This window comes from Zootermopsis nevadensis, unplaced genomic scaffold, assembly GCF_977971745.1.
Source record: "Zootermopsis nevadensis isolate Lab colony 2312 unplaced genomic scaffold, Znev_1.0 Znev_ptg000007l, whole genome shotgun sequence".
In the NCBI taxonomy this organism is placed as follows: domain Eukaryota; kingdom Metazoa; phylum Arthropoda; class Insecta; order Blattodea; family Termopsidae; genus Zootermopsis; species Zootermopsis nevadensis.
In genome coordinates, this window is record NW_028259139.1 from 2,207,784 (window position 1) to 2,222,112 (window position 14,329).

The following is a 14,329-nucleotide window of genomic DNA, read 5'->3' on the forward strand; positions in this document are numbered from 1 at the left end:
TTGAATATTACATTTTTTTATGTACAAAAAAGGATGAAAATGTAACAAGAATATGAGTACCACAGCCTTCTATTCTGCAAGTGTGTTTGAACATGAGGATGCAAGAATGCCTGATAATCTCTGCCTCTTCCGTTCTTGATAAATCTGGATGTTGTCAAATTTTCGCTTGTATAACAGTGGTAGAAGGATTGTTGGAGTAACACTTTGGAACAGATCCCACCTGCTGTTGACTTGCAACACAACTGACCTTTCTTTACAAGCCACAAACTGGCAAACCTTAAAGTCCCACATAAATACAGAAAGAGGCTCTGTATTAAATGGCCCTAAAATCCACAGTTCCCCTTGTGAGGTGAGCGAAATGTCCCATGGTTCTGCTTGCAGCTTCAGAATATGCATTAAGTTAGCAGTGATATTTTTTGAAATACTTTTCACTTGATACACAATGCATCCCTGTAATTTTGATATACAGGTGCAGATTAATGAAGTGGTGGTATCTATGCTGCAACCAACAAGTCTAACTGGCAGTACACATCCTCCATAACTTTTATTACTGTGTTCTACTATGTCTTTGTTTGCACACACAGAACCATTACAGTCAACCACATGCAGCTGAATACCAGCTTTATAATCCCAGAACCTTATAGTTCCATCTCCTGAACTAGAGATGAGAACAGTCTTATCAGCTGGAAGAAGAGACAGTCCTGTAATAAATTCCTTGTGGCCAAGACAATATGACTTAATATTGTACGTATTTGGGTATTGTGAAACCCTTATTTTTTCGTCACGGTCACATGTTATTATGTACTTCTCATCTGGTGAGACCAGAATGTCTAATAGCATTGATAAATGTCCCAGGAGTAATTGCCCATCCTCATAAGGTTTCTCAGCTGAGAAGCTATAAGCATCCCCAGATTTGTCTGCCAAAACAATGGCTCGACCCGATGGTACGAACCTAACCTTACTTGCAACACGGGCTAAGGTCCGATTACTTATTAGTGACAAATTATCTGTCTTCCACAAACTCAGATGTTTATCACTTGTACAGAGGGCAACATATTTTTCACAGCTTGAAATATCTGCTGCCACTATATGTACTTCAGCAGACGCAGTGCCTTCTTTGACTCCATCACAATTCGCATTTTCGTTTAAACACCTATTATTTACGTTCGAAATGTCCAATTGTTGGAAACGGCTGTCTCCTTCAACATTGAATTTAACTGCTTTTACGCCACATGTTATAAGTAAACTTGTTTTCTGTACCAAGAGCGTGGCCATTATGAAATTCACTTCCTTCGAAACCTCTTGCGTGTGCCTCACTTGTGGAAACTATGATATCCGACACTTCTCCAAACTCATGAAGCACACATACTCACAAAGAACCCAGAATGTCTCGTCTCGTAACCACATTTGTAAGTTTTCTAAGCTAAAAGAATTCTGAACGAAAATGTTTCTTGTACACAGATTAATAAATAATTCCAAATACTAACACGGATCAACGGCACTAATGTAGCGCCACTATTTATTTTATCTGATTGTTGCATTCTTGTGCGGTTTCTCGTTGATCAAGTGTAAATGCAAATCAGATACTCCTTACATTTAAACATTAATGACCCAGCCACACGCATTCATTATGCGAATGTTATGAGAATGATAGGGCCATTGTAATGGAATAATGAAAACGCTTTCCAAATAGCGGAGTTCAACAACAAAGCGTTTTTTTTACAATGTGCATAGAAATTTTAGACATATCCACTTCCCACAAGCAAATGTGCAAACTAGGCAGCAACAGTGCGACACTAAAAGCAATGTACTAGAAACGGTTAAGTGAAGTGCACATCAAGTGTTAACAGAATTTCGGCGGAGTCTGGTATTCTGTGAACATAGATTTGGAGAACCTAGCAGTCTACACTTCTGTTACAATCCAAAAAGTGCTGTTGAGACTCAGCTTTACTGCAATGGCATGACAAATACGTGCAAGTCTTGCCCTTGGTCGTACAGTATTCCACGTGTGATTCTGCAAAGTAAATTTCAACACGTTTTCAATAAGCATATATGTGCGGAAACATAGACATACTTCTTATACTCCATGTATGATCGAAATTTGTTTGGCAGCTGCTTGTCTTCGGCATTTTGCGGAGAATGAAAAACAGCTTTATTTAAAACATATTCACCTCATACAAAAATGTGAGTGTGGTTAACAGCAGATTAGTTTGTTTTAAAATACGTTTGCAAGATGACCCCAATGTAAATATCAGATTAAAAAATTTAGCGAGATTTTCTCCTTCAAAAGAAAGCATATCCTTGGATACTATCTTTCCTCATTTCCAAAGTAACATAATCACAATTTCTTCTCGTTTAATTTAGAGATTATTATCTTGAGAAGATGGAGACTGTCTATTGAATAATGAATGTTTTTCCTCTGGTGACTTGGATGTCATCATCATGTCGGAAAAGATATAAATGTTGGCATTTAAACTTTAGCTACTATCACTGCTAAACTACATGGCTATAGTTGCTTTGTTAAATGTACGCTACTATAAACAAACTACATCAGCGCCATGAGACAGATATTTAAGATAAGTTTCAGTGCTGCTGGACTTAATTGTAGGATCCCTGTGAGTACTGTGGCCGTGCGATTTTTTTCACATGTTATTATCAGGTCTTCGACAATCTGTGCGTCAGTGGGAAAAGTTGGTAATAGTAAACTCTACAATAAACGACTCCAGCTATCCATACCCGGGACCAAGGTGGATGGCACCTAATAGTAGTTAAATTCATAATTAATATGGGGAAAAGTTCTTACATCATTATTTATGTTGCATGAAAATTGTTGTACTTAAATAAAGTGATTACATGCAACCGTCTTGGAAGATATTTCTTCAGTTCGTTCAAACAACGTACCTAAGAATATGAACTTGACTTGGTTTGTACAAGACGAAATGCTTGAACCAATGAAAATTATTTTTGCACCTGCAGCTCACAGAGCAAGATGGCGTTAGGGTTTGTGTAGGGTGGAATAAATGTCTGCTCTAAAATTTAAGTGTATACTGCTGTTTAATAACTGTATGTTGTGTGTGTTGAAGTGAGCTAGACGGAGTGAAGTTGGTACGAATGATCTGATTTTGTTCTTGGCCGTTGTGTAGATATTGTAGGATTACTTGGAAAATGAGGTAAGTCTGTATATGAAGGTCTAATTCTCAGCAGTGGTCTATGTTGTGATTACTTTTTATGAAAGTAACTTAAGACCTACTACGGTGCCAGTGATGACGCTGACAGGTTTTACTTCAACGTTTAGTAATAGCTTTTCTGTTGTGTGCCGGATTCTTAGGATTCGTAATTTGGTTTTGAGGGTAGAATTAGATTCTTTTCTGTATTGCTGTCAAACAATAGGTCAGTCAACCTGTCTTATACAACAGACGGTCACTTTCATTGCGTTATAGGGACTGGTCGATGCTTTGTTAATCTTAAAGTATGAGGTGTTTTATGAGGCAACTTCAATGTAACTTTTATATAAAAAAATGTTACCTTCTGTTAGGTGGACACAACCTTTGTATAGAGATCTCAATTAAATAAATAGAAATATTAATGTGTTAACATATAGAACTTCTGTTCTATTCTTGCCGAAGTTCTTTATGATTTGAGTGTTAGCAGCATATTCTCTGACAAACCTTGAAGTGGCATTTATCTCAAAACTGTGATGGCTAAATTGGATATTTACAAGGTACATTCTTTTATGCTTTTAGCAAAGCAATTACCAAGAAACTTTTTGACATGTGGTTTGAACATTAAATTTAAACTTCTCAGATTCTGAGTTATCAAGGTTTTCATGCCAATTAATCTGCGGTAAAGGCTTGTAGTTAAGAAACTGCAGTATGTGGAGATCTATATACAGTGAATTCCAAAGCTAGTGTCGTGTCATGGAAGTATACGAACATGAAAGTTTCACTCCAAAGGCAAGAAACTGTGAAGACCATGCACGTATGAGATGCCATTTCTTGTATAAAGTAACCTCTCTTCACAGTTTTGCTGCTGCTAGTCTTCCTATATGAAGCAAGGTGATGCTATATAAAAAACAGTAAAGTGCAGATTTTAGTATGAATTCATTCACCTGATTTAATCTAAGCAAACTATATAAGGATAGTGTAGAATCAAAAACTGAGGGATATTTACTGTAATTTGTCTGTAATGAAAATAAACTCTGAAATATTTGTTAGAATGGCAAAAGAGATAAACACACTGAAGTCCCATGAAGCTCTATATATGTTGAGACGTCATTATTACAAGGTCTTTTGACAAGCACCAAGCAAGCAACCAACCAAACTTTGGGACCAATGGTAGGCACATGTTACTCTTTGCCATGTGCAGAATAATAGGACAGGAATATGAAATATGAAATTTGTTTCTTGGCTGTAATTCTGACATTACACTTTCTCAATAGACAAAACATTTCTTTTAAAACTAAATGTAATTACATTTCTGACTTGTATGTTTGTGGATGTGCTGTGATTGCAGATTTAGTATCATATGAATTAGTTAGCATTTCTTGGTCATCTTGTAAGATATACTCTTAAGTAATTAATGCTATAGTCTTGCATGGTATTACATTTCCTGTTTAAGTAAACTGTTCCCAACACAAAAGTCAGTATACATTTAATAACCTTGTTCAGTTCTTTCCAATACTAGTAGACACTACCTGTCATGTTTGAAAGCAGTTTATTTCTAACAGCATGGGGGAAAAGGTTTTGACATAAAGTGTCCAAAAACATGGAACACAGAAAGAAAGAAAGGTGTTTTGGCATGTCAAAAGAAAGGTACGCTAATCTTCTCTTTAAACTCACCACTGTCTTAGTATATACTTGTATAGGTGATTTTAATGTGCATATAATAAATTATTTTGGAAATCATGAATTTTAGGTGATATGGAAGATGAAATTATTTTTTATTCATTGCCTTTGTGTAGGTAGTCAATGTCCAAGGTACATGGAATTCTTCATATGTGATGGAAACTTAGTAACATTGTTAAGGTCTAAATTACATTACTCTTGCAATGAGACATATGATTTAACAGCATGTGTTTGAAGCAGAATCCTTTATAAGAAAGAAGACTTACAGAAAGTGCATTCAGAGGTTTGTTTGCAAATAAGAATGAGTTCCATGAAGTAGTGTGTACTGAAGCTTGTTGAGAGTGGCAGGCCATTGGAGCGATTGTTTGAGTAAGCAGAATGTAGGAGTGTTGAAAATCCTCATTCCATTCAACAAGTGCCATTATAAAGTATAAAAATAGGGCTGTGCTGTAAATGTGTAGGAAATTATTAGCCCAACATCTTTTCAGGAAACTGTGAGCTCAGATTGGTATATGACCAATATATTAAAGCCTTTCTGTAAACTTGTGACTTTTTCACGTCATTTAGCAGCGTGTAATCACCAAAACGGATACAGCGTCATTCACTAATCTACACACTTGCCAATCTGTAGGACTCAGGTCTACATATCTTAAAGACTTTATATTAATTATGATATAGGAAGATGTAAAGTGATTAATTTAAAACTCTGTCTCATAATTAGGATGGTGTCAAATCAGCCTTGATGAGATGTACAGTACAAGCAGTTTCAGTTCTTTTCACTTTTCAGTATGGCGAAGAATACAAGATAATATTTCCAGGGTATAAATAAAAAGGTTGTATTGAAGCACAAAATGTTATGCTGTATAATTCTACATATTTAATAGGCAAAGGACTATGTCAGAAGGTGTGGTTGCTAACTACACTGAATGCAGTCCAAATTCAGTAACATTTTAAGTGGTTAGGGCTATTTTAATATCTCAAATCTAAGAGTTTGTGACGACGGTGAGTTATTTAAATAAAAATTTTCTATGATGTTATCATCGTCAGCTATACCTGAAGATGGAGATAGAGTCCCATCTCCGAAATGTCGTTCAATTTTATTATTTTATTAGACGATGGATAACATCCAAGAAACTTTTTATTTAAACTATTTTAGTATGTTAATTTTAACCAGCAGGGTACTGAAGAAATAGTAGGCCTGTATATCAGTTGATTTAGATGTTCATGATTTAGAGTCTGTGGTACATGAATTACTGTTTTAAAGAGACACAATGCTTCCAGCTTATCAACTTCCTGTTAGAAGTCAATTTCCAATGTTTTAATTTTTGGTTAATTTGGTGTGTATAAAGACTGAATGGAAAATAACAGGACAAATTCTGACAGCTTTGATTTCCTTTCCTGCAAGGCATAATCTGTAACCAGACCATGTCTCATAACATTTTCACCAGGCAGCAAATATAGAATGAAGCAGAATTTAACAAAACCCTGATGAGTAGGACTTGAGATTCTCATGGTGATGAGTACAAAGATGGCTGTGTTCTGGGTTGTAGTGCCGTGTAGTCTGGTAGAAGTTTACCAACGTTTCAGAGGTCCTTGCCGCCTCCATCATCAGGGCGAAGAGTTCACTGATCAGCCAGGAACTTCTGCCAGACTACATGGCGTTACAACCCAGAGGACAGCCATCTTAAAATTATGGTAATTTTTGCCTGCATTTGTATTGAACAGAAATTTTTGAAAATGTAAAATGTGAATGCAAACAATATTGTTTGCCTTATGTGTACTGTATCCAAGTGGCAGTCAGATGCCGTGTGAGGTTTGATGTCCTCACAGCAACTCGAACTGTTTGCAGGAGGGGCATTTGCGAAAATACCCAAGAAAATAAAGCTGGTGGAATTTGTAACTGGAGCCCTACTGTGTCGAGAGCAAAAGATGAGGACGCTACGAATAACTTTTTCATTTGCGAGACAGCAGTAGCCTGAGAAAGCTCGAAATGTTATGTCTGACGTTTGATTGCTATCGTCTGAACCCGCCCGGGCCCATGCCGACCTCTTTCATGTTGATCAGTACTGTACCCCAAGGCTTTCCAAGTTTGTTGTGGGTTGACATTGTATGTAGGCCAACTTTCCTTACCACTTTGTCAAAATCTCGTTCACTTTCCATCTCGTCTGATGTGATTCGTGTGTTGTATCAGTTTGTGTTTTGATTTCCCTTCATGCTGATGTCTTCAACATAGGTACAGCTCTCTACATGTGAGATCTGAGGCGGCGAAGTTATCTTATCGCTCTTGGTCGTGTGGATTGTAACGCCGTTACCGGAAAACACACGTCACAACTCAGAAGACCATCACTGACGACTTTGCAGTTGTTTTGCCTTTGCGTTTGCTGTTTTGAACCGTATAAAGTGTGCCATTTTGAGAAACCGCAAATTTATAAATGTATGAACTCGCGAGGTTTAAACCCGGTGTTGAAGTGTTGATTCCTTGCAGTTCAGCCTGCGGATCTACAGATCAGCTCGGGGCTCAGGCACAAGAAGTGCGCAAAAGGTAGGCCAACCTGAATTTCGACAGTGTGTCAGTTTTGCTTGTCTCTCTTTACATTAGTCTGTATATTCGAATGTGTTGTTGTCATTGGAAACTTGACTTTTGATTTTGTTGCTTCGTTGTTGGTTTATTGTGCAGTCAGCACGCGATTAAAGCATGTTTGTGGAATGTGTACTTGAAGGAACGGTATTGAAGTGTAGTTCGGATGTTATTCCTGTGTGAAGAGACGGGCAGATGTCGACGTAATAAATAGTTTCGTTAATAAGTCGCTTTTTGTGTGAATTACATTTGGTGTTCTTTTTACGTTTATTTTTGGTCAGTTTGACACTCATCGGCGACTTTTCACCGGACAGCGAGTGCACGCATGAATCTGTTGTATGGCACCGTTCGTGCTTTTGCTGGGATGTGGGACTCGAGGTTTTTCACGGTAGTGAAAATTGGATTGTGGTCTTCTGGGTTATAACGTCAAATGGTCTTGTATGTGGTTGGGTACCAGCATATCGGTGATAATTGGTCATCTGCATTTACGCTAAAGATGAAGGCGATTAGTTCATCCGGAACGTTGGTAAAAACCAACAATACTGCATGACTTCGTAACACAGAACACCACATCCATGTTTTCAACGCGTTTTCCGTTCGAAGGAGAAGGCTCAAACATTCTTGTGCTCTGAAAGTAACCCTTTTGTCTAATAATTTATTCAGTCACGAGAGGAAAACGTCAGACTGTAAGACTTAATAGCAAATTAGAATTGAAAATCACAAACAGATTGGGGGGGGGGGGGGTGTTTTGTATTGGCTTACACAGAATAATTGAGAAAGCTAACGGAAATTAACAACTCGCCAAATGCTGCCTGTAAACGTACATTTCACCCTGAAGATGTCACTGCATGAAAACAATGCGAGGCACTCAAAAATTGTTTCAAAATACGAGGAAAAACACTTTTCGTGAGGCCACAGGAGTCAGCTGCTTTGATTGCATTGTTATTGCAATGTTTTGGTCTACCTACCCGACGGTTCAAGTCTGAAAATAGTAACAGCTCTGAAAGAAGATTCTAACACACGTGATACCGTGAACAGCAAGTAACTGCAATGAAACACATTTTTGTCATGCTGTCGACGTTGTACGGCCAATCTCTTTCAGTTCAGGTTACAAGTTTCGTTGTTGTTTTTTTTTCTTTCGATTTTTGGCCCTTTTCTACACCACGGGCCGGACGATCGGTGTTTGATACCCGGAGGGGGCAAGAATTTGTTTTTCTTTGTTACCACGTCCAGACCGGATTTGTGGATCCTCACAGTTTTCAGTTCAGTGGGTGTGCCCTAGGTTCTTTCCTCGGGATAAAGCAGCCGAGGCGTGAAGCTGACCACTCACCATCAAGGGTCGAGATTAAGAATGCGTGGAGTTACACCTCCATTACTTACATGTCTCAATGGCGTGATGCTTAATAATTCACAGCGACAACTTAAGCTTTACTTCTGCGTCGTCGTTGGTATGCTGAATTTTGCTTCGTAAAACCAACCGTTTACACGGATTATTTATGCCAGTGTTTCGTGTTGCTACGTTACTCGTCCAACGCGGCGGATGTATATCCCTGGAAAGCGACGCTTCCGGTTATGCTGTATGAGAACACGGCCGTGGGATAGCAAAATAACAGAGTCACAAATATACTGGAATATTATTTATTTATGAACAAACTACATATTATTATTAAGTACCGTCGGGAAATTACGCATTTTAAGTGAAATATCGACGGAAAGTTAGACCTTAAGATTTCAGCCCAAAGGCATCAAACACTATCATACCGGATGTAGATGTTGATACGGTATCAACACGAGCAGGAATGTGTGATTTAAGCTTTTTAAACACTGATGGTGTTTTTTTCGTATGGTACTACAGCGTGTTTGGCAGACCGCGTATAATCGGCCCCGCTTTGGAAAAAATCTGATTTTAAGGAAAATGTGGTTAATAAGATTTAGTGTTACAGCGTAAAATTGTCAGTTTTCCCCGCCATCAGTTCAGTAGCAAGTGCCCAGACACTGGCTATCCTGACTGAATGTTTTGTCTCCTCAGTCCCTCCCTTCAGACGCTGGGTTATTTACCTTAATATAGGTCACCACGTATATCTTCCACATCCTTTCTAATTTTAACGTGCAATCGATAAAGTGTCGTTAAATAAGCCAAAGAGTCAGATCTTTTGTACCAAAACTGTTCCTGCATATGATATTGCTGATAGGATTCGTTTTTCAGTTACGTCTAAGAAGTTCTGCTTCTTATTTTAATAGGGGTTTAGAAAACTGCGGTAGAGTAGACCGTGGCCTGAACCCTTCTTTTTCCCGCTGTAATTAAGAGGGGACTTGTCCCCCCCCCCCCAAAATCTGTAACATTTTAGATTTTGAACATCGTGATACAAACATTAATTAAAAACACATTAAATCTTGGGAATGCTTAGTTCCGTTCTGTTCAAAATCGTAAATCTCCGATCTGTCTAAAACATGAGGACTAAAGTAAATGATTTACCTGTTGTCAGTGGCGGACTTAACGCAAGCTCTAACTCAGGGCTTCACGATGTGAGGGTTGTCAGAAAGTTTTATGTTTATTTTTTAATGTTCTCTTCTGTCAGAATAATGAATATATATTTGCTTAGGGCCCTACATGTTCTGTTGTGTGGGCGTGAAACTCAAGCTTTGAGGAAGGAATATCGATTAAGGAAGAATAATTGTATCTAAGAACAAGGAAGGAACAGGATGGTAAAGAAAATTGGATTATGAAGAGCTGCATAATTTGTACTCTTCACCACATGTGAGGGTGATGACATCTAGGGTAATCGGGGCATAGGAACCCAACGTCGTGGCCGGGTAATAACACCATGGTTTCGTATTTGGGATGTCCCGGGTTCAAATCTCGGTCCGGAGTCCTGCTGTCCTGACTTTCTTGATTTTCCTCAGTCCTTTCGTACAAATGCCGGGGTGCTACTTTAAATTAAGCCCTGGCCGCTTCCTTCAATATTACTTTCAATTAGTTATTTATTAATTATTGTACCATTTAACGCTACATAGTCCTAGCTACTGAGATCAACAGTTAAATGAATCATAAATAAATGAATGGCACCCAAAGGGGAAGATGAGAATTTACCTGAAACCTAGAAGGAAAGAGACTGCTTTGGAAATCTAGGTTTGGATGTGAGGACAGTGTTAAAGTGTTTAAATAAATCTGGTGTGAGTGTGTACTGGATTGAACTGTTTCAAGATTGGGTCCAGTGGTGAGCAGTTATGGTCATGGTAATGATTCTTGTTCTTCTGAAAGTTCATGGAATTCAGCTACTGAAGAAGGAATCTCTCCAAGGAATTGGTTACGCTGGCAGGCGGTCTGTATTGATTAAAGGAGCCAGTTGTGGTGTGGATAATTTCTGTTTTAGACTGACATAAAGAAACTTCATGTCCCCACACACAGTTTTGTAGAGTGGCTGATGAAAACAAAGTCACGGAAACCATTAATTACAATTAAGCCAATTCAGCAGTTTCACATATTATTCATATGAAAGGTAGATTTACCCGTTTGTGAGGATGAATTGATTGTAATTCAGCAATCATCTCTCAGAATTGGTACGTGCCAGGATTGCTTTATTCTCGCTCTGCCATTTATAATTTTAATAAGCATTTAATTGTATATGTAACCAGTGGAACTGTTGAAGAATAAACTCATTAGTTTTATAAGAAATAATTGACAGTGTGGCAGTATATCATTTCCTGGTGGGGAAATAAGGTGGCAGTCGGGGAGTGGCCGGAACATGTTATCACTCAAGGCGACGAGAAAGTCTGCATGAGACTGATAACAATACACAAGCTTCTGGTAAGACTATTATACATTCTTCTGGGAAGTTTCAGTGACACCTGGTGATGTGTCATGCTTCCACCACAATCTTTTAGTACCTGGGGGTTTCCATATGACTTCAAGTCCTAGTTCCTGCTGCGGATTGGTGGTGATGTGAACATGGAAGAGAACTATGAAAATGTATTTTGGAATATTAGGGAAGATTGGAAGGAATACTGGGCATGGTAGGTGACTATGAAAATACTGTGAATTGTTTTATGGAGTGAAATATGTATTAACCAATATGTTGTGTGATATTTGTTGAGGCATCGTGATCATGATACCATTTTTTTATGCATTATTTGCAGAGGTTATGTCTACTTTTTTTCTTTACCAGATCTTGTACAATGGATAAATGTGAGTGCTGGAAATGTACTGGGCCAGATCTCTGATTCCTGCTTTATGCTGAAACAGATCTTTATTGAATTTCTCAAAAACAAGTCATACAGAATATGACATAAAATAAGACCTCATTAAAAATTGTAACCTTTGAGATATTTTGTGGTGTGCTGTAGGAGTATATTTATTGTTGATTAACCGTGTGCACGGTTCTTTTTATGATGTTTGTATGTTGGTTTGCTCAGTTACTATTCAGTTTATAACCGCATTAATCAAACATTAAAATAGGCTACAGATGCCAGATTGCAAAGAATGCATTTGGAATATATGTGCACCCCTATTTTGAGTACGCCTTTCCAGCTTTATTCAAAAGGTGATGGATAGACATTTTTGTGATCTGTAGTTTAGTTTAAAATAATAAATTCCAACTTGTAAATAACTTTTTAAACAAGCTTCATAGAATGCAAACTACCAGACTGCTTTCAATGAAGTGTCGTGTTTTGTGTTTTGTTAATTCCATATAATTTTTATGTAAGATTTGTATGTGTTTTTTTACATCATCAAATTCCGACCTGGAGAGTCGGAGCAGTGAATTTGGATTATTTCTGCCCGAAACAGATGAGGTCCTCACAGTAACCACAAGTTCTGTCTACCTGAGAGGTTACATTTGTCTGCCTTCTATACGAGACTTAAAATTATGCCTAAATGTATGAGAAGAGGCAAAATCTTTATAAATAAAATCATTTTGTTCTGTGTTCTCTATTTCGCCATTTCAGGACTGGTTGGTATGCAGCCACAACTAGCTTGTTTAGTGCGTACAGTGGTCACTGCAAGGGCATGGCAGTAAATAATAGAACAGAATTGTGAATTCATAAGACATAATAAGTAATGTAATTATTTCAGTAAAGTTTATTTTAAGAAACTCCTGTGTGTGGGAAGACTGGCATGTTCTCTAGTTGAGGTTTAAAAGGAAATGAGTTTAAGAATTAGACAGAATGAGTAACGACAGTACCGAAAGGTGTAATGAAGTATAATCCAAAAGTACAGATTTGGGAAGGCGAAGAATGAAATGGTGAGAGGTCAGAACAAGTTTCTAAAGCCGTCATTCATTGAATTAATACAGAAATTAATATGCGAAGATAAGTATTTGACTTTCTTGAAAACATTTTAGTTAAGTTTAATGTAAAAAAAAATAAACCAGTAATGTTTATGCAAAGTTACTGAGATGTAATTTTATTCATTATCAGCTTTCTTAATCTTTTTTAGATGTTTTTGGAATTATTGTGTTTTCTTACTTATTCTTTGGTTTTAACCATAAATGATCCTTCCTGGTTCCTTCTTATATTCTGGCATTCAGAAAATAAAGCTTTAGCTCAAAAATGGCTGTCTTCTGGGATGCTATGCCATGTAGTCTTGCAGAGATTGACTGATGTTTCAGAGGTGCTTACTGCTTCCATTTTCAGGCCCCCCTGATGTGAGATATTGGTCAATTTCTGTAGACTACACAGTGCAACATCATAGAAGACACATCTTAATACTTGCCATACTGAGAACCTGAAATCTCACCAAGTTCTATCTCCTCTTTTGAACTTAAATTTAAAACTAAGAAAAATGTAATTTTGAAAGTGCGTTTGTTGGTTTGTCACATGGACCCCAGAGGGGATCCTTTGTCATACTTGGCCCCAAATTCAGGAAATTGTGTTCCAGTCTGGTATTGGACTGGGCGCAGTGATTTTGAAAGTCAGAGCATGTATTGGATCTAGTAAAATGCCATATGATGAGGACCACCGCAATTTGTATGAGATTTCAGTTTTTCACTCTGGAAATGGAGATGATAGGTTCCTCTGAAAAATTGGCAACCACCTATAAAAATACTACTACAGTATCATAATCCAAAACGCCACAAATAATTATGATTTGTACTCTTCACCAAATATTCATGGGGGTGATCAAATCTGTAAGGTTGAGATGGGTAAGGCAGGTAGCATACATAGGAGAGATGGTAAATGCACACTGAATTTTGATCAGATAATCTCTAGGGAAGGAACCACTTGAGAGATCTTTTTGTATATGTTAGGATAATATTAAGCTAGATATTTAGTAAGTAGATTGTCAGTGTGAACTGAATTAATCTGTCTCTGGATTTGGTTTTATGATGGGCTGTTCTGAATACAATAATGAATAAATCTTTGGTGTCTGTGAAAGGTGGGGAGTTTTATTTAGTAGAAGCACCTTACAATCTTGGCATTAAACATTAATTGTTACAGAATATTTATCTGGTATGTGTACTTTGTGTGGATTCCATATTTTGCATGAATTCATAAGAGTGAGCTTATGCATGTTTAATATGTGCTTAGAGATATAAAAAGACAGATTACATCATTTTTGATAAATAGTAATGAAGAAATCCCAATTCACAGTTAATAAGTATCCCAACATCGTGGATCAAGTTTTCTTGCCTGATGAAGTCTTTGCATTTCTGGGTTGATGTGTGTCAGTGATGCATGTCATTTCATTCTGTGAAACAACTCTACTTTACCTTTACACAAATACTGCTTAATGTTTTTAATTATTTCAATACTTTGTTAGCAATTACAGATATTTCATTTTGAATATCACAATCTGATTATTTTGGAATCCATTTCTAATTGTTCTTGGTGTGTGCTTTTTTATAGACGTTCAGAAACATATAGTTGATTAATAAAAAAGTGTGCAGTTTTAATGAGTTTTTTTGTGAAC

The 14,329-nt window shown here is 37.4% G+C and overlaps 2 protein-coding genes across 9 annotated transcripts in view; one reads left to right on the forward strand and one right to left on the reverse strand.

The window, feature by feature from the left end:
- On the reverse strand, positions 1 to 8,896 carry wuho (tRNA (guanine-N(7)-)-methyltransferase non-catalytic subunit wuho). Its single transcript, XM_022075755.2, has 3 exons — positions 8,803 to 8,896; positions 3,934 to 4,061; positions 1 to 2,014 (listed from the first exon to the last, which is right to left on the reverse strand). Exon 3 carries the CDS (start codon positions 1,273 to 1,275, stop codon positions 70 to 72), a length of 1,206 nt encoding a protein of 401 aa, XP_021931447.1. The 5' UTR covers positions 1,276 to 2,014; positions 3,934 to 4,061; positions 8,803 to 8,896; the 3' UTR covers positions 1 to 69.
- ena (ENAH actin regulator enabled) overlaps positions 2,726 to 14,329 on the forward strand; it is a 27,650-nt gene continuing 16,046 nt past the window's right edge. For 3 of the 8 annotated variants that reach the window (XM_022075764.2, XM_022075767.2, XM_022075768.2), the window contains exon 1: positions 8,914 to 11,436. In XM_022075764.2, coding sequence (XP_021931456.2) covers positions 11,372 to 11,436 — 65 coding nt within the window. In that variant the 5' untranslated portion in view covers positions 8,914 to 11,371. Of the gene's footprint in view, positions 3,171 to 7,329; positions 7,387 to 8,913; positions 11,437 to 14,329 lie in introns of those variants that run through there. The other 5 variants (XM_022075763.2, XM_087343930.1, XM_022075758.2 and 2 more) reach the window with 5 other exon arrangements.